The 21,215-nt window shown below is 36.0% G+C and overlaps 1 protein-coding gene and 1 long non-coding RNA gene across 2 annotated transcripts; both read right to left on the minus strand.

Moving 5' to 3' along the window:
- Window positions 1-832: 832 nt before the first annotated feature.
- On the minus strand, window positions 833-3,420 carry LOC107798649 (uncharacterized). Its single transcript, XR_001650944.2, has 2 exons — window positions 3,157-3,420; window positions 833-1,299 (listed from the first exon to the last, which is right to left on the minus strand). It is a non-coding gene; the product is annotated as an uncharacterized LOC107798649 (long non-coding RNA).
- Window positions 3,421-16,738: 13,318 nt separating this feature from the next.
- Window positions 16,739-18,890, minus strand: LOC107798650 (myb-related protein 315-like). Its single transcript, XM_016621669.2, has 3 exons — window positions 18,711-18,890; window positions 17,857-17,986; window positions 16,739-17,739 (listed from the first exon to the last, which is right to left on the minus strand). The coding sequence occupies exons 1-3, from the start codon at window positions 18,841-18,843 to the stop codon at window positions 17,277-17,279; spliced, it is 726 nt and encodes a 241-aa protein (XP_016477155.1). The 5' UTR covers window positions 18,844-18,890; the 3' UTR covers window positions 16,739-17,276.
- Window positions 18,891-21,215: the final 2,325 nt, after the last annotated feature.

Below are 21,215 nucleotides of genomic sequence, written 5' to 3' on the forward strand. Positions count from 1 at the left end.
TTGAGATATAAACTCCAAACCATATTCCCGATTATTTTTAACAACACCCAATTCAAACAAATAATGATTTTTGAAAACCCAAATTTGAATTCAAAGCTTTCAAGCTTTTTAATGGTTGTCAATAGTGGAATTGCTGGTCTCTTTTCATTTGCTTTGTATTACTGAAATTTGTGATTGAGAAATAGAGAGAGATGTAGAGAGAATTTCTGGAAACAGAGTGTATCACAAAAACGGAGTATGAAAAATCTTGTTCTGCATTGTGGAAGATCAAAGTGAAGCCGACGATAATTATGGAATGTGCGTGATTTGCGTTGGGGAAGATCTAGAAAATATTTAATTCCCCTCTTTTAGCGCGCAAAATAAGGAATCATAAAACTACAGTGATTCCTTATTTAATGCATTGTATATATTAGGTAGAAATACTATTAACATGAAGGGTAATAAATAAACTAAGAACATATTTAGTAATATAGTTTCATATATGGTATATATACGAAAACGCCTCTTTTTAATGCCTACTAGATATAAGCAGCCCGTGCTTAGCAAGGCCCAAAGTCAGCCTAGATAATTTATTCTTTTGCAAGTCTTTTCTATTTCTATATTTTTTTCCTAGGTGCTGGTCAATTAAAATTTGACAATATCAAATAATTGGCATATGTGCAGGAGCACACTGAAAAAAGAAACGAACTTAACAGAAATTGTGAAATGCATCATGCAACTCAAATGCATATACAGCTTTGATAGGTAAATAAAATTTGAATAAGTAATTATAATTTCAATTGGCCATTTGAATTTCTTTTACCATGGCCACTGTGCTCCTGAGATTAATGAATATAAAAGAAAGAAAAGTTTGTCAACTTCCTGCCTCCCTGAGAACCAGTACTAAATGAGGTATTTATACATAGTTGGAGGGAGCTACCTGAAGAGGCTAAAGGATAGTTAAGGATGGATAAATTACTTGCAATTCTCATCTTCTAGGGCGTAAACAGCAAAAAAGATATACCAATTTTGAAAACTAACAAGAATACATGTCTAATTTAGTAATGATAAGGTTGTACAGAGCTAATGTAAATAGAGTCCTTTATGATCTTAGATTTGTAAGAACTGGGGGCTGTATATTGTTCCAGGAAAGCTAGGCTCAAAGTCCTCTTCCTTATGTAATCGTGTTTCAGCATATATAACCTTTTTCCACCCAGAAACCAAGCAGGGAGGTTCCTTTATAAAAAAGACCGCCATTACAAAAGGGTGAAAAACTAAATATCATCTTGAACAGGGAACTGCTTCGATCATAGTTGAAGACTGGTAAAATCCATCAAGAGAAGAAATAAGATTAGAGTAGAGTTTTAGTACAATATAGGAATGCAAAACAAGAGAAAGAAACGGTTAGAATACTAATACCAAATTGGCTCGAAAATAGCATTGTGTGATATTATTTTTTTTGGGTAAGTAGCATAAGTTCCTGTGTAATTCTAATCTTGGTGCTCTTCTCTCAAGCAATCCATAGAATCTCAAGCAACTTGACGTGCGATGTTATCAATTAGTTGATCTATTAGTGTGTCTAAAACATATTAACATTCATATTAAACTTTACATAAGTCACCTCACATCATTGTTACAAAATGAGCTTAACTAATTAACACATTGGCTTTATTATCTCACATATTAATATTATTAACTCAAACACTCAAGATTATAAAAAATATCACGTAAAAGCATTCAAACATCCGAAGATCGAAAGAAACACATATTCTTGCATTAAAAGCTATCGCATTGAATAATGAAATACCAGCCTTAATATCTTGCAATATAGCTTTTAAAGAATCCATTTGGAACTCCAAATCTTGTCCCTTCTTTAAATAACCTCAATTGTTTGTTTAAATGTCACTTTACCAAAATAACTCTCTCCTAAAAGAACTTAAATGTAAGCCCGAGAAATCAAAAAATTATCCAAAAGCATAGTTGTGTAGAAACAATTCTCTGCAACAACTCAAAATTAGGATTACTGTTCACATTTAGTTTAACTAACACAAAATTAATTGAAAAGAAGTGGCTTCATGCCCTCATCTTTTGTTCAGAAAAGGAATTCACAAGAATGCTACAACCAATAAAGAAGGTAAAAACTGAACCATATGTCTAGAAGTCTTGTTGATCAAATATATATCATCAGATAAGAAAAATAAAGTTAGATATACATGCCAACTAAACCTTTGCCATTCAACACTTTTTAGCTACTTTTTATACAAAAAAAACGCCAGCAACTAATGCTTGTTGCACCTGAAATTGGTACATCATAAACTCACACATAATTCAAGATAAGTCGAATAACTCCAATCAGGATTGATTACTAATATTTTTTTGTCTAATGACATAACAAAAAAGCTAAAAGGCTCATACTATCTGTAAAAAGTCATCGCATTGGTAAAAAATTGACAATATACTTTATATTTGACGCATGTAAGGTGTATTCATTACTGGAAGCACCAAGAAAGTGCTGATTTACGAAAGATAAAAGAAACTGGAGATCCAAGAGCACACACAATAAATGATTGATAGGTTTATCTCTAAAATTAATTGCCACAACAAAAACAGAAAGAAATTTAAAATATATGCCTAATCTTCGTGGAAAGGTTTTCTAATGCTTCTATAAGGTAGGAGTACTTTAAACATACTTGTTTAAAGTATGCAAGAATATGTGTGTCAACAAACTTCATACAATAGAGGAGCAGAAAGCTATGACTTTTCTGCTGAAGCCACTGGATATGGCGGCAAAGTTGCCGGTAATGTCATTTTTTACTGCACGCTCTACCATTTGACTCTGATTATAAAGCTCATTTGTCATTTTTATTGTATTGCTATTATTGTATTGCTGTTATTTTATTATGCATTTTTATGGTACTAATATATCGGTTTCGGTTGCTTTTTGAGTCGATGGTCTCCTGGAAACAGCCTCTCTACCCTTCGGGGTAGGGGTAAGGTCTGCGTACATATTACCCTCCCCAGACCCCACGTGTGGGATTATACTGGGTTGTTGTTGTTGTTGTAACATCCCCAATTTAGAATCTTATGTAAAAATTATAGAATCCCAGAAACTACAGAATCATAATTACCAATTTATAACCAAAAAAATAAATGCAAACACTTAAATTAATCAATTACCTTTCTAAAGCAAAGTTGGACCTTTAGAGTAAGCTAAACCCAACTTGTGTATTCAAATACTTGGTTAAGAACTCCATGAATCGAACTGAAATGTCAAGCAACGCCACTTTAAAGAAACCTAACGGCAGAAATGAAGCTTCATTTATTTGAGATTCACAAATCAAAGATGAAATTTACATTTTAGGAACAAAAGAAATTTTTAGAAAAACAATGAGCGAAGAGTTTGATAGAGAGAGAGAAAGAGAGAAACAAAGAGCCCAAAATGAGACTTAAAAGTTAATTCGATGTAATAAAAAAAAAAAAGCGAAGCAAGTCAATAGATGTACAAACAGAACTGTAGTGAGATATGAAATGGCAATTTTGCCCTTGGTCGACCAACTTTTCATGTATATATATATATATATATATATATATATATTGAGAATTGTTGCATTTGTCCGGGGGCAGGGGCAGACTTTGATTTTGTACCTTTCTTCTTTGTGTTGTTGATCATCATTATCAACCAAGGGAAGACTAGCTTTGGATACCTTTCTTCCTCAATGTCTCATCAAGGACCAATTCAAAAGTGACAAAAGACTTTCCTGGTGTTAACTTAAGAAAATTTTGTTTTGTGTCTCGTACAACTGACACTAGTTATATGAGTTAATTTTTTTGTCTTAGATTTTTGTGGACCCAAAAGTGTAAGATTGGGGTTCACAAATTTGTGAAACAAAAAGAAACTTTATACAACTAATGTAAGTCATATGTGATACAAAATAAAACTTATCGTTAACTTAATTACTAGGATTGAAAGGACATTTCGTTCTCTGCACAAGCCGAGAAGCGTACGCGCCTCAAATTATGTGTGCAATTCGATTTGTAAGCCATATCATGGTGGATTTCAAATATTTTTGTGTCCTATATTAATATCTGCTTTAGATTATTTTAAAGTATATCACTACTCCCTCCTTTTCTAATTAGATGGGATACTTTTTTTTAGTTTGTTTCAAAATAAATAATATATTTTTAAATTTGGAAATAATTCAACTTTAAACTCTTTATTTTATCTTTAATGAGAAATTTTTATATTCACACAAATATCATGGCCGTACTATTAATTACACATATATAAGAAGAATCTTTAAAAGCAGTGTCGGATCAGATCACTTATTAAAGGGTGTCTCCCTACTGGTTCTTGGTTCAGGTTCTACTAAGTAAGTTTTATGGATAGAGTACTAAGTAGGGTGCAGTAATCTGCTTCGCGTTTTGTATAAAATACATAATACATTTATACTTTGTATCATCTAAAACCAAGAGATGACTGATGTCAGTAATACACATCATAAAGTCCTCAAATGGCTCTAACATCTTATTACAACATGAAGTATTCGAATTCAAGGTTAACTCAAAAGGAAAACTACAAATTAAAAACGGTACTCCCTCCGTTTCATATTAGATGATGTACTTTTCTTTTTAGTCTATTCCAAAACTGTAAGATTAATAATCGTGGGGCAAGAACAACATTAGTGTACCTACCAACGCATCGGAAGAATTGTTGAACTCACCACCAAAAGAAGTGCCCCAAATCGAACTTTGAATCTCTTGAAAACAAAGTTTATTTCACAAATTAAAGTCTTTCTTTATGTGTGTGTTTTTGCGAAAGAAAGAGAAAAAACACTTCTCTGTTAAAGAAGAAGATTTATAAGAAGAAAGGCATGTTACTCTTCTTGGAATTTTTCTCTAGGAATAGGAAGCCCAAAATAAGGTTTTTTAAAGAGAAAGAAAGAAACTCCTTTGAGAAAACTGCTCTTAATAAACTACACCCAACGTGTAGTAACTTCTCCAGAGAAGTTATTTTGTTCTCAAACTCTATCTCTTCCCAAATGGGTTGGGTCAGCCCATATAGAGCGACACGCTATCCGAATTTAATACCCAACATCTCCCACTTCGCTCATGATGGGCTGGAACTCAAACCAGTATCATGAATAAATAACACACTTAATTCACACAGACAAGTAGTTCGTGCGACATGCGAGCATCAAGAGCTATAATATAATTAAACCCTTTAAGGTTGTTTAACAACTCTAAGTAGAAATCCAATCACATGCGGAAGGGATTTACTACTAACATGAGGATCTTATTACTCGCAATACCCTGACATCATTTGCTATTCCAGTAGCTATTTATCTGATCCCTTGCCACGACCCATTTTCTGAACAAGCCGGAACCGGCACTCGATCACTAAACATGACCGAGCGAACCATCTCTGCTTATCAAATCTATTATAACTCCAAACTTTATATGCAACAAGGCAATACTCCAACCAAATACTTTTGATTAATGTAAATATTTAAATAAATCAACTCCAAAACTTTATTCGTAATAACTACTAAATTTATGCTAAGTTATTATAAAAAACATCTGAATCTTACCCTATTGACTATGTCTATGAAGCCTCTACTGATAAACTATCGCAAACAAATGGGGTTGTCCCCCTCCCTGAGTAACTCGGTCTGCACCTCTGCCTGCTCCATGCCCGGTTTGATTATGAGAACCACGAGCCTGAGGTGGTGCAACTACAGTAGCTGAGGAACTAGAAGGACGAGTTGATCCACCACTGAAATTACGTCGCAACTGTGGGCAGTTGGCCTTTATATGACCAATGTCTCCACAATGGTAGCAACCATGAAACCCGAGCTTGCACTGACCTGAATGTTGCCGCTTACATGTTCCACAAAGACCTTGCTAGTGTGAATGTTGCTCAGTATGACTCTGGCTATGTGAGGATGATGTCCTAAAATTCTGATTCTGGCGAGACTGATTTCCATAACTCTAAGTACGTCTGAAGGAAGACCCACCACCTGATTGATGATTGGACTGAGCTGGTGCTAATGACTCTTTATTAGAGGAATCTCTTCATCTCCGCTGGATGTACCATTAAACCTACCCGTTGTCCAAGTTTTCTTGTTATGTTCTTTTTCTTCTCTCCTTAGTTGTCTGTCTTTTTCTAAGTGCTTGGCAAATCCCACAACAGAGGAGAAGGTTGTCATTCCTACTGCTGCAGCTGATGTTGTATCCTTAATGTGGTAAGCTAAACCGCCAACAAACCTGTAAATCTTTGCTTTTTCTGTCTTAACCATGTAAGGAGCATGCTTAGCTAACCTTATGAATTCCATGTAGTACTCTTACACACTTTTATTCCCTTGCTTGAGTTGTTCGAACTCTGTAGCCTTAGCTTCCCTATCCTTTTTTGGGATAAAGTTAGCTATGAAGGCCTCTTCAAATTCTTCCCAAGTAGGCGGACCATCATCTTCATCTCTTTCCTTTTCCCACATCTCAAACCAAGCGCCGACCACATCTCTAAGCTGGTAAGCAGCTAGCTCCACAACTTCATCATCAAATGCTTTCATCACTCGGAGGGCTTTCTTGACACCCTCCAACCACAACATCGGATCTTCATCAATTATAGAACCATGGAACACTGGAGGACTCACTTCAAAAAATTCATTCACTCTTGAGGACTCAGAATTGTTCTGTCTATTTGATTGAGGTGGAATCTCATCTCTTCTCTCGTTCTGGTTGTCCATAAAGGCTTTAAACATCTCCATAGCACTATTGACAGCATTAAACATCTGGCCCACCTCGGGAGATATAGTTGCCTGAGCCGGAGCTGCTGTTGGGGGCGGTACTGGATCCTGAGGTACTTGCTCATCATTATCCACCCCTTCTTCACGTTCAACTCGGGGTACTTGGACCCCTGTTGTGGATCTACCCTTCCTTTTCTGAGTTAAAACCTTCTTAGTTCTACCTTGAGCCACAATGGTAGCAATAGTTTCTTGAGCAGTATCCTGAGCGTCGGTGTCAGAGTTGCGAGTACGAGCCATTTCTGTGAGTTTTGGAAAAACGAATACATTAGATAATTTCTTAGAGGTAGGATCTACTGCACGATCTAAAGTATGAAAAAATGAGATTTTTCCTAAATGCTTGTAGCCTCCTATTTATAAGTATAGCGGGCTTCATACCCATAAACAAGACTCTACTAACACGGCTTCATAGACCCCTAGGACTCCATAAACATGAGGTTCTGGTACCAAGTTTGCCACGACCCATTTTCTGAATAAACCGGGACCGGCACTCGATCGCTAAACATGACCGAGCGAACCATCTCTACTTATCAGATCTATTATAACTCCAAACTTTATATGCAACAAGGCAATACTTCAACTAAATACTTTTGATTAATGTAAATATTTAAATAAATTAACTCCAAAACTTTATTCGTAATAACTACTAAATTTATGCTAAGTTATTATAAAAAATATCTGAATCTTACCCCATTGACTATGTCTATGAAGTATCTACTGATAAACTGACGCACTGCTCAGGACATGGGATTTCCTGGCCAGTTCTTTAAGTAACAAAGAAATAACTAAATAAAGATGACTCTAAGGAATACTCCACGAATAAAAGCGGAGCTTACCAATAGCACTGGAAGAGAAGGAAGTCCTAACTCGTCGCCTGCTCGCCTGCAAATTCAGTTCCTACGTTGTACCGCAGACCAACGTAGGTTCCCAAAAGAGAACGTCAGTAACATCCATTGTACTCAGTGAGTCTCAACAACAGGGGGCGAAACTTTAATAACATATACATTATGAGCAAAGGTTCTAAATGCATGTAAAACATAAATCTTATAAGTATAATTCAAAATAATTGCATAATAGCAATTTTTGAATATTCTAAAAGAAAATCTTTTCTTTTTCTTTCTAAAAAAAAATATACTTCACTTTATACTTTGGGAGTTCCAACTATCCTGACTTAATTCTGTCTCAGTCACCATTTGATCGGCACGGGTTCGATCCCAACCTGATCGAATATGCCCAATCCACGAGGTGTTACTCGCTTCATGGTTCTCAGCGCTCATGTCTCATACCTTAGCATGGCTAAGTAAATTCTCAGCAACGAGACCCTCGGCTCGTGTGCTCCCTACTTTGGCATAAGTAATTTCAGGAAGTCAACGCCTTGGTCAGGACCCTAGGCCTGGACGATGACCCCTTCTCAGAATAAAGGATACTCCCAAAAAAAATTTCTTTCTAAAACTTCTTCTTGTGACTTTTCAAGTCTAAATCTTTTATACATACTCATACTTGTATCCTTAAATATAAGGCATGGCATAAGAATGAAATAAACATTCAAAAGTATTTATAAAGGTTCTTGATCCTTCGTGAATTTTCAACATGAAGATGGCATATAAGAATAACATAAAAATCTGAAATTTATGCACATATATCCAAATAATCATCTAAACTTTAGCTAGAAAATAATTCTAAGCTAATAGGTACTTACTACTCCAATTAAATATATATTAACTCTTTTATGCAATTCATCAAACACCTTGTGTACGTACTTTTGTGAGTTAAACCACTTTAGTAAAGTGTTATATCAACTCACCTCAAAACTTCTCGAGCCAATACGTAGACCCCAGTCTAATTGACACCAGTCAAACAATCGATTCTATAACAACTAGTGCATTTTAATCAATTTTAAAGTTTCACACCTAAACATGAAATTTATTGTTGATATAGAGAAAAAATAGAATTGACTATTCAATTCTTACCTATTACTACTGTACAATAATTAACAATAGGGAATTTTATATACCTGAGTTCAAGAATTCGTGACTTGTAAAGAACCTAGAATTTTCCGTGCATGGCTGCCTCCGTTTCGTAGGCCTGCGTTTGAAAACAGAATGACTCTGTTTTTGTTCAGGGCATTAAGCCCTTTGTATTCCTTTTTTTTTGTACCCACTTCATGGGTAGGTCACGTGCACTATCCTTTTTTTTCTTTATTTTATTTGTTTGTTTTTTTTTAAAAAAAATATAACTAATAATTAATGATACTCACTATCAATAATTAATAACAATAAAATTATTAATATATTATTAATATTCCTCTAATTATATATCCAATTATTTAAATGTGTGTGTGTGTGTATATATATATATATATTTTCACTATAGCGTGTCTCAAAACTTTTATAAATTTCAGGAGTGTTACAATCTTCCCTCCTTAAAAACATTCGTCATCGAATGTTGCTAAGGCCTTATTCTTAAGCTAACAATCATTCCTTAAGTACTTGATCCTCTTACGTTTTCTTAGCACTACTCACTCTTCCACGGAACTCAAAATTTTGGCTAACTCCCTAAATTTTCAAATATTTCGGCAGAGTTTCCCTTGTAAATTGGACTATCCAGAAAATATTCCTGCCACAAATACCACAAATACCCCAACAACAACCCAATACGTCATAACAGGCCATTTATAGGCACTATACACAGCTCATAAACTAGTTACACACACTCCGACAAGGAGGTACCATAATAACCAACCAAATTCTAAAGCACAACACTTTACAAAAAGTAAATAACTTTAATGAATTAAATATACTCTGGCATGGCACTAAATTATTACAACAAGTAAGTATAATCTAGGAATGACAGAAACACTTGCTAACTTGTATTTAATAAATGAAATATAAATGTCAAACCAAACTTAGGTTCACATACCTTTTTTCCTCAAATAAATATGGATATTTCTTTCTCATATCTTCCTCGACCTCCCACGTAGCCTCTTTTGAATCATGATTACTCCACAAAACTTTTACCGATGCTAAATCTTTTGTTCTCAACTTTCTTACTTGCCTATCGAGAATTTCTATGAATACCTCTTCATAAGTCAAGCCTTCTTTAATTTCTATGGTATCAGCAGGTATTATATGCGACTCATCATGAATGTACTTTCTAAGCATAGACACATGAAAGACAGGATGAACAGAGGACAACTCAACGGGTAGCGCTAGCTTATAAGCCACGTTTCCTTTCTTTTCTAGAATTTCATAAGGACCGATAAATCTAGGGATAAGTTTCCCTTTCTTACCAAACCTCATAACTCTTTTTATTTGTGAAACTTTAAAAAACACCTTATCACCAACCATGAACTCTAACTCACGATGCCACTTGTCAGAATAAGACTTTTGACGACTCTGAGCGCTTTAAGTCTTTCTCTAATTAGCTGAACTTTCTCTAAGGCTTCACAAACAAACTCTGGACCAATCAACGACACCTCTGTTGGTTTAAACCAACCCACTGGAGACCTACATCTCCGCCCATACAACGCTTCATAAGGAGTCATACCAATGCTGGCCTGATAGCTGTTATTGTAAGCAAATTCTATAAGTGGCAAGTGATCATCCCAATTACCTCCAAAATCTATAACACACGCACGCAGCATATCTTCGAGAGTCTGAATGGTCCTTTCTGCCTGGCCATCGGTTTGTGGATGGAAAGCGGTGCTTAAATTGACCTTGGTACCTAATCTTTTCTGAAATGCCTGCCAAAAATGCGCTGTGAACTGAGGGCCTCTGTCAGATATGATTGAAACTGGAGTACCATGCAATTGGACTATTTCTTTGATTTACAACTGCACATACTGCTCTGCGGAATCTGTCGTCTTTACTGGGAGGAAATGCACGGACTTTGTCAATCGGTCTACAATAACCTAAATTGAATCATGTTTATGGTACGTGCGAGGTAGACCTACTACAAAATCCATATTAATCATCTCCCACTTCCACTTTGGTATCTCTATATCTTGAGCTAGGCCACCAGGCCTCTGATGCTCGGTTTTGACTTGCTCGAAATTCAAACATCTAGCCACACGATCTGCTACTTGTTTCTTCATGTCTTACCACAAATACAACTCTTTCAAATCTAGATACATTTTGGTAGCACCTGGGTGGATAGAGTACCTCGAACTGTGAGCTTCCTCCATTATGGCCTTCCTAAGACCATCTACATCAGGAACACATAATCGATCATTCAACTTCAAAACTCCGTCACTTCCTAGAGTGAAAGCAGTAATTTCTTGGCTTCTGACTCCTTCTTTTAATTTCACTAAGTACGGATCTTCGTCTTGCTTAGCCTTAATATACACAACAAGGGAGGATTGCGCTAAGGCATAAGCAATTATATCTCCTTCTTCAGTTTCATCCAATCTAGTTCCATCATTTGCTAGTTTTTGAATTTCTCGACCCAAAGATCACCTTTTGTACTGCAAAATGGGCCAAGACACTCATTGACTTCCTACTAAGTGCATGTACTACCATATTAGCTTTACCCAGGTGATAAAGGATATTGATGTCATAATCTTTCAATAGCTCGAGCCACCTTCTCTGTCTCAAATTTAATTCTTTTTGCTTGAAAATGTACTGGAGGCTTTTGTGATATGTAAACACTTCAGAATGCTCGCCATAAAGGTAGTGGCGCCATATCTTTAATGCAAACACCACTGCTGCAAGCTCCAAGTCGTGTGTGGGATAGTTCTTTTCATGATTCTTTAACTTCCTGGAAGCATAAACAATAACTTTTCCATTTTGCATAAGAACACAACCAAGGCCCACTCTGGAGGCATCACAATACACTGTGAACCCACTCGAACCTGTCGGCAAGGTTAACATAGGTGTAGTGGTCAGCCTCTTCTTTAACTCTTGTAAACTCTGCTCACAAGCATCTGACCATTGGAACTTAACTGCTTTCTGAGTCAACTTAGTTAATGGAGCTGCAAGTGAGGAAAACCCCTCTACAAACCTTCTATAGTAGCTAGCTAACCCCAAGAAACTCCTGATTTCGGTTGGCGTTGTCGGCCTAGACCAGTTCTTGACTGCTTCTGTCTTCTGAGGGTCTAATTTTATTCCTTCACTAGATACAATGTGGCCTAAGAATGCCACTGACTGCAACCAGAACTCACATTTTGAAAACTTGGCATAAAGCTCGTTCTCCTTCAAGGTTTGCAAGGCTATTCTGAAGTGTTCTACATGATCTTCCTTGCTCTAAGAGTACACCAAAATATCGTCTATAAACACAATAATAAAGGTATCCAGGAATGGCTAGAAAACTCTATTCATGAGGTCCATGAATACAGCTGGAGCATTTGTCAACCCGAAGGACATCACTAGAAATTCATAGTGCTCATAGCAAGTTCTAAAGGCTATTTTAGATATATCCTCTTTTCTGATTCTCAACTGATGGTACCCCGACCTCAAGTCTATTTTTGAAAAGTACTTTGCATCCTGGAGTTGATCAAATAAATCATCAATTCTTGGCAGTGGGTACTTGTTCTTAATGGTAACTTTATTCAGCTATCGATAGTCGACACACATTCTGAGAGACCCATCTTTCTTCTTGACAAACAGGACTGGGGCACCCCACGGTGAAACACTCGGTCTGATGAAACCCTTGTCAAGAAGGTCTTTCAATTGTTCTCTCAACTCATTAAGTTCTGCTGGAGCCATCCTATAAGGAGGTATAGATATGGGCTAAGTGCCTGGCATGAGATCAATGCCGAAGTCTATGATTCTTTCAGGAGGAAGTCCGGGAAGTTCATTTGGGAAAACTTCTGGAAATTCTCGAACAACTAGCACTGACTGAAGAGCTGGTGGTTCTGATTCTGGATTAATAATGTGAGCCAAATAGGCGAGACACCCCTTACCAATCATTCGTTGTGCCTTAAGATAAAAAATAAACTTACCTACAAGCGATGCTAAACTACCCTTCCACTCTAAGACTTCTTCATTTGGAAATTGGAACCTGACTATCTTGGCATGACAATCTAACATGGCATAGCAGGAAGACAACTAGTCCATACCCATGATCACATCAAAATCCACCATTTCTAACTCTATGAGATCGGCTTTGGTGTTGCGACCTTGGACTGAAACTATACAACCTTTATAGACTCTGGTGACTTTTACTGACTCGCTAACTAGAGAAGATACTAGGAATGACTCACTAAGTTATTCAGGTTCTAGTCCGAGGTTAATTGCAAAGTATGAAGTCACATATGAAAACGTTGAACCTGGATCCATTATGGCATAAGCATCATGTGAGCAGACTAAAAGTATACCTGTAATAACTTCTACAGATGCTTCTGCACTCTGACGATCAAGTGTAGCAAACAAACGGGGTTGTCCCCCTCCCTGAGTAACTCGGTCTGCACATCTGCCTGCTCCATGCCCGGTTTGATTATGAGAACCACGAGCCTGAGGTGGTGCAATTGCAGTAGCTGAGGAACTAGAAGGACGAGTTGATCCGCCACTGAAATTACGTCACAGCTTTGGGCAGTTGGCCTTTATATGACCAATGTCTCCACAATGGTAGCAACCATGAAACCCGAGCTTGCCCTGACCTGAATGTTGCCGCTTACATGTTCCACAAAGACCTTGCTAGTGTGAATGTTGCTCAGCATGACTCTGGCTATGTGAGGATGATGTCCTAAAATTCTGATTCTGGCGAGACTGATTTCCATAACTCTGAGTACGTTTGAAGAAAGACCCACCACCTGATTAATGATTGGACTGAGCTGGTGCTAATAACTCCTTATTAGAGGAATCTCTTCCATCTCCGCTGGATGTACCATTAAACCTACCCGTTGTTCGGGCTTTCTTGTTATGCTCTTTTTCTTCTCTCCTTAGTTGTCTGTCTTTTTCTAAGTGCTTGGCAAATCCTACAACAGAGGAGAAGGCTGTCATCCCTACTGCTGTAGCTGATGTTGTATCCTTCATGTGGTAAGCTAAACCGCCAACAAACCTGTGAATCTTTGCTTTTTTTGTCTTAACCATGTGAGGAGCATGCTTAGCTAACCTTATGAATTCCATGTAGTACTCTTGCACACTTTTATTCCCTTGCTTGAGTTGTTCGAACTCTGTAGCCTTAGCTTCCCTATCCTCTTCTGGGATAAAGTTAGCTATGAAGGCCTCTTCAAATTCTTCCCAAGTAGGCGGACCATCATCTTCATCTCTTTCCTTTTCCCACATCTCAAACCAATCGCCGGCCACATCTCTAAGCTTGTAAGCAACTAGCTCCACAACTTCATCATCAAATGCTTTCATCACTCGGAGGGCTTTCTTGACACCCTCCAGCCACAACATCGGATCTTCATCAACTATAGAACCATGGAACACTGGAGGACTCAACTTCAAAAAAATCATTCACTCTTGAGGACTCAGAATTGTTCTGTCTATTTGATTGAGGTGGAATCTCATCTCTTCTCTCGTTCTGATTTGCCATAAAGGCTTTAAACATCTCCATAGCACTATTGACAGCATTAAACATCTGACCTACCTCGGGAGATATAGTTGCCTGAGCCGGAGCTACTGTTGGGGGCGGTACTGGATCATGAGGTACTTGCTTATCATTATCCACTCCTTCTTCACGTTCAACTCGGGGTACTTGGACCCCTTTTGTGGATCTACCCTTCCTTTTCTGAGTTAAAACCTTCTTAGTTCTGCCTTGAGCCACAATGGTAGCAATAGTTTCTTGAGTAGTATCCTGAGCGTCGTTGTCAGAGTTGCGAGTACGAGCCATTTCTGCGAGTTTTGGAAAAACGAATACATTAGATAATTTCTTAGAGGTAGGATATACTGCACGATCTAAAGTATGAAAAAATGAGATTTTTCCTAAATGCTTGTAGCCTCCTATTTATAAGTATGGCGCGCTTCATACCCATAAACAAGACTATATTAACATGGCTTCATAGACCCCTAGTACTCCATAAACATGAGGCTATGGTACCAAGTTTGCCACGATCCATTTTCTGAACAAGCCGGGACCGGCACTCGATCGCTAAACATGACCGAGCGAACCATCTCTACTTATCAGATCTATTATAACTCCAAACTTTATATGCAACAAGGTAATACTCCAACTAAATACTTTTGATTAATGTAAATATTTAAATAAATCAACTCCAAAACTTTATTCGTAATAACTACTAAATTTATGCTAAGTTATTATAAAAAATATCTGAATCTTACCCCATTGACTATGTCTATGAAGCCTCTACTGATAAACTGACGCACTGCTCAGGACATGGGATTTACTGGCCAATTCTCTAAGTAACAAAGAAATAACTAAATATAGATGACTTTAAGGAATACTCCACGAACAAAAGCGGAGCTGAACAATAGCACTGGAAGAGAAGGAAGTCCTATCTCGTCGCCTGCTCGCCTGCAAATTCGGTTCTTACGTTGTACCGCAGACCAACGTAGGTTCCCAAAAGAGAACGTCAGTACCATCCATTGTACTCAGTGAGTCTCAACAACAGGGGGCGAAACTTTAATAACATATATATTATGAGCAAAGGTTCTAAATGCATGTAAAACATAAAGCTTATAAGAATAATTCTAACTAATTGCATAATAGCAGTTTTTGAATATTCTAAAAGAAATTTTTTTCTTTTTCTTTCTAAATAAAATATACTTCACTTTGTACTTTGGGAGTTCCAACTATCCTGACTTAATTCTGTCTCAGTCACCATTTGATCGGCACGGGTTCGATCCCAACCTGATCGAATAGGCCCAATCCACGAGGTGCCACTCGCTTCATGGTTCTCAGCGCTCATGTCTCATACCTTAGCATGACTAAGTAAATTCTCAGCAACGAGACCCTCGGCTCGTGTGTTCCCTACTTTGGCACAAGTAGTTTCAGGAAGTCAACGCCTTGGTCAGGACCCTAGGCCTGGACGATGACCCCTTCTCAGAATAAAGGATACTCCCAAAAATCTTTTCTTTCTAAAACTTCTTCTTGTGACTTTTCAAGTCTAAATCTTTTATACATACTCATACTAGTATCCTTAAATGTAAGGCATGACATAAGAATGGAATAAACATTCAAAAAATATTTTTAAAGGTTCTTGATCCTTCATGAATTTTCAACATGAAGATGACATATAAGAATAACATAAAAATCTTAAGTTTATGCACATATATCCAAATAATCATCTAAACTTTAGCTAGAAAATAATTCTAAGCTAATAGGTACTTACTACTCCAATTAAATATATATTAACTCTTTTATGCAATTCATCAAACACCTTGTGTGCGTGCTTTTGTGAGTTAAACAACTTTAGTAAAATGTTATATCAACTCACCTCAAAACTTCTCGAGGCAATACGTAGACCTCAGTCAAACAACCGATTCTACAACAACCAGTGCATTTTAATCAATTTTAAAGTTTCACACCTAAACATGAAATTTATTGTTGATATAGAGAAAGAATGGAATTGACTATTCAATTCTTACCTATTACTACTGTACGGTAATTAACAATAGGAAATTTTATATAGCTGAGTTCAAGAATTCGTGACTTGTAAAGAACCTAGAATTTTCCGTGCGTGGCTGTCTCCGTTTCGCAAGCCTGCATTTGAAAACAGAATGACTCTGTTTTTATTTAGGGCATTAAGCCCTTTGTATTCCTTTTTTTTTTGTACCCACTTCATGGGTAGGTCACGTTCACTATCCTTTTTTCCTTTATTTTGTTTGTTTGTTTTTTTGTTTTTTAAAACTTAACTAATAATTAATGATACCCACTATCAATAATTAATAACACTAAAATTATTAATATATTATTAATATTCCTCTAATTGTATATCCAATTATTTAAGTGTGTGTGTGTGTGTGTATTTTCACTATAGCGTGTCTCAAAACTTTTATAAATTTGAGGAGTGTTACAATCCTCACCCTCGAAAGAGGTGAACTCAAGTTCATATATAACATTGTATCCATAATTACACCCAATACCATCATGGTAAGTGTAATGGTCAACCTATGAATACAAATTAAATAAAAAAAATATTTGTCTTCCCCCGAATTCTCGGGGGCAGGCGTCATGCCCCTGAATTCCGACTCGACGAGACTTTCGCTTTGATGTCGGCCCCTTGTCATCATGTCTCGAGTCTGGCTTATCTTGTCGGAGGCCGGGATACACCATGAGCTCGATTTTACCCGTATACAAGTTGGACATGCCTTTATTTAACAACCAATTTTTTTGGCTTTTGTAACGATTTTCTAGGTGACATCATGAAGATTTTTATTCAAACAAGAACCATCCGTCCGTCCAAATACCAAGATAATAATAATGTTGATCAGGCCTGAGTTGTACAGTTGAACGAAATAGATTTCTTAATACTCAACTCTACAAGAATAGTGGAAGCATACATTCGTCCTGATCCTCCAAAAGTTACATATTTCCGAGGATCCGACCAACATAACCGCAAGCAAGGGAATAATTCTAAATAAATTTTTTTGTTCCTCATAGAAAATTTTCGTCTAAGTTGCCGAAAAGATTCCAATGAATTGGGCTACCTATCCAATTCTGGAAAGGATCTTCAAGCCCTGGATTATACATGTCGCTGGAAAATGTCTCCAAAGTGTCTGAATTTTGGAACAACTCATTTGACCCCATTTCCAAATTACTCTCATTCATTTCATCTAAGCTGGAACTAGATGTTGAATTTTGAATATTCTGCTGCTCCTCTGGAAAGTCTAATGAAGGTAAAGTTTCTGGCAATTCCAGCTTCCCATTGATCTCTTCTTTTTCTGAAGAATCATTTTGCTTAATATCGTCATTTTTATGATGATCAGGTTGTTCAATGGGCTTGTGTGTTAAAGGATCTAAGCCGAGGAGCTTTAGCTTCTTCTTGATCCTTGTATTCCAGTGATTCTTGATTTCATTATCTGTACGCCCTGGAAAATGCGCTGCTATCTTTGACCACCTGTTATTAAAAAGTATTTACACTATAATTAGGCCGCTTTAATTAATTAAAGGTAAATATTCATTATTAATGGAATTAGTAGAAAATAGTGTAACATTTTAATTGCAATGTTAATACCTATTGCCAAGCTGAGAATGAAGCTTGATGATCATGTCTTCCTCTGCTTCTGACAGTGCTCCTCTTTTGAGATCTGGCCTTAGATAATTTATCCACCTTAATCTACAGCTCTTTCCACATCTCATTAGCCCTTCAATATCATTATATAAGTCCATCAAATTCTAAGCACATCTCGAGGAAATTTTTTAAATTTTTCATAATTTCTTTCAAATTAAATGCCACAAAAAAATCCAATTCTTGTGTATGTAATTACCACATAACTCCATCTACTATCAAGTCGGTTAAAAAAGAAACAAAAAAATATCAAGTCAGTTATCCACTGTAGAGATTACAGTAGAGCGGTGCAGTAGTTGAAGAAGTTACACTAAAATCCACTATTTTTATTACAAGGAATATAGCTACTACTAAATTATCAACTTAATTAAAATAATTAAAGGGAAAAACTTTAGTCACACTAGATATTACATCATGCAAACAAATGCAGACGAATTTAAATTATTTAGGTTGGTGTAAGAACCAGGTGCACATAAGCTGTACTACCCTACTATTCAAGAAGATTAGGGTGAATGAAAATGACGTAAACTTACACACACATAGTACAATGTCTTTTATATCCACTTTTGTCAATAACAATTGTTGATTAATACTATATATGTTGTCACATGAATACATCATTTAATCATGGTCAACTAATTTAGTTAAGCATTGGGCATGAATAAGGTTTTTCGCGTGAAATCTCATAATATCAGTGCTTGAGATTAACAACAAATGATTTCTTCAAATGCATAAAAAAATACTACTAGTAAAGTAGTAATTAAAGAGTGTTGATTCTTGGAAAACTATATATTAAGTACCTGCTAATTTTGGTACAAGGCGCCAGCATTGTATTCCATTGTTGAGGATGAAATTCATAAGCTTATGATCTTCTTCAATTGTCCAAGGACCCCTTTTGAGTCCTATCTTTTCACAACAAGGCTGTCTTCCCATATTTTTGGGGAACTAAACTTCAAAAGAAAACCTAAACTTGAAGAAGTTTCATTAATTCAGTCAAGAAAATTAATTAAACTTGGGATCAGCAGCCAAAATGTGGCTTATAAACAAAAGCAAAGATTCTGCCAACTCATCATACATTAAAATACCATTTCTTGTATGAGTTTGCTCATAATTGAAGAAGAAAGAATCAACCTTTGAAACAATATTAAATTCAATATGTCTGGTTTCCTTATCATTGCCAAAAAGGACTATTTGCAATTAACAAAATGAAGAAACAGACGTGAGTTCTTGTCGTTGACATGTTTTTATATATGCCCACGATGTTTTCTCCAATTGAATTTTGCGAAAAGTAAAACAATATAAATTTCTAAAAAGATTCTTGGAGTTGCCTTTCAGCTGGCTAGTTACATTTATGGGAGGCAAGTCCTTTTCTTCTTCTTTGTTTATTTTAATTACCTTTTGATTATTTGGAGCTTTTTGATTCTATTAAAGGCCACGGTGTTCGACTTTGCTTTAATTTTCTTTACCTTATCCCGTGCATCAAAATCTCTATGGGATTCAACTTGTCAATATTCTAACTGCAATTTGTTAGCAAACACTAATTTATTATAGTTACAAGTGCCAAATGAAATGATTATTATATATCATACTCATCATTATATATTTAATTGTCATTATTTTTTCCTGACAATTTCAATATTCGTGATATTGTCAATTGAGTTTGTTGACTAATTTAATGATCTCCAACGAATTAACTAGAATATGCTCTCTTACGGGAAGAAACCATCTAAGTATGTCAATCATTCAAGAGTTAAATTTCTGTGCAGTAACAATGTACTACCATCACGTCAAGATTACAGGCAACAACAGATAAATTCTGTAGTAATCTTAATTTGGCAACATAAAAAGTCAGTAATAACATATTACAATGCAGTAATACCTTAAAAAAAATTATACTATCAGTATTATTCCTTACTCGTTTTGTCTCAACTTATGCCTCGTACTTTCATTTGTACTGTCGTCGAAAAGAATATTGTACTTTCTTATTTAAATATTTTAAATTTAAATTTCTCATTTAGTCCTTTATGAGATGATTTTAATCATATAAATGTCTATGACTTATTTTAGACCATAAATTTAAAAAAATAAAAATAAACTTAGTGCGTAGTCAAATACTGCTATATAAATTGGGAAGATTTAAATGGAGTATTTAATTGCAAAGGCAAAGGTGGCTAGCAAGTATACATAGACAGAAGAACAAAAGAATATATAGCTTGTATGGAGATATTGCTGTCTAAATGAGATTTAGACACGGTTCTCATTCGAGTACATAGTCATGATTTCTGAATAATGATACACCCCATGAGTTCATTGGATTTGTAATTTTCAATAGAACAATCTGTACATGGACCATGGTTTCATTTATTTTAATAAGCACAAATCGAATATTGAGATGTTTATGAGATGGTTTAACTAAAGACAAGTATATAGAATATAATAATGCTTTCACAATATTATTGACTTTGAGTGGGACTTGAGGCCTTCCGTCTTAACTATATAAAATGATTTGGCAGAGCCAACTTTCGGTAAAGTCGTTTTTCTGCCTTAAATCGACTAATTTTTTTTATAATATCAATGTAGTTTAAATTGATAATTCAGGTTATTAATTTCACTTATTATAAATGGTTACCTGTAGAATATGTAGCTTGCACTGTTAGTGATTTGATTAATTATTATTTTGCAACTATGTCCTGAATCAAGTAAATTGAGCTGGAAAATATAAAAGAATTCCGTAGAAGTTTGTAAAAGTATTGCAGCGATTCAAGTACGTTGGCAAGCTAATTTGGATCTATATTATATTACTATAAGTTTTGTTTGATGGCGTGTATCCATTATTACCTGATTCTGATAGCTAAATTCACATTGACGAGCTCAGCTGCCAATCATCTCTTACCTTTGATGTAGTTTAATACTTATGTAGGGCAAGGAACCATTGGATAATATCTTGATAATGGAGTCGTTTATTGTGTTTAGAAGGAACAAATTTAGGGTGCAGTTGATACTTGATCTTTTATTTTGCAGCTTCTAGTCGATGGGACAGAATTCTTCCAGCAACGGAATTGTGCCGTCCGGACCGAGCAAGCAAACAGCTACCTCTATTTCATCAAGTTCTACGCAGTCGACAAAAGAGTACAACTTTTCCTCTTTGATACCGGGGATGTTCTGAAAACGCTGCAGACCCTACGAGGCTGATACGAAAAGCGGAAGCAAAATAACAAAGAACACAAATTAAAATGATAGAAAGATAGAACATTTGAAATAAACAAATACTCAATCAATTTAAGACTTAATTGATTCAAAACTAT

The sequence above is a fragment of the Nicotiana tabacum genome, chromosome 5, assembly GCF_000715075.1.
Source record: "Nicotiana tabacum cultivar K326 chromosome 5, ASM71507v2, whole genome shotgun sequence".
In the NCBI taxonomy this organism is placed as follows: domain Eukaryota; kingdom Viridiplantae; phylum Streptophyta; class Magnoliopsida; order Solanales; family Solanaceae; genus Nicotiana; species Nicotiana tabacum.

Coding starts and splice junctions, on each gene's coding strand:
- LOC107798650 (XM_016621669.2), bottom strand. CDS start 18,843: ATGGGAAGACAGCCTTGTTGTGAAAAGATAGGACTCAAAAGGGGTCCT. Junction 17,987..18,710: donor CCTTGTACCAAAATTAGCAG/GTACTTAATATA, acceptor ATGATATTGAAG/GGCTAATGAGATGTGGAAAG. Junction 17,740..17,856: donor CATTCTCAGCTTGGCAATAG/GTATTAACATTG, acceptor TTTTAATAACAG/GTGGTCAAAGATAGCAGCGC.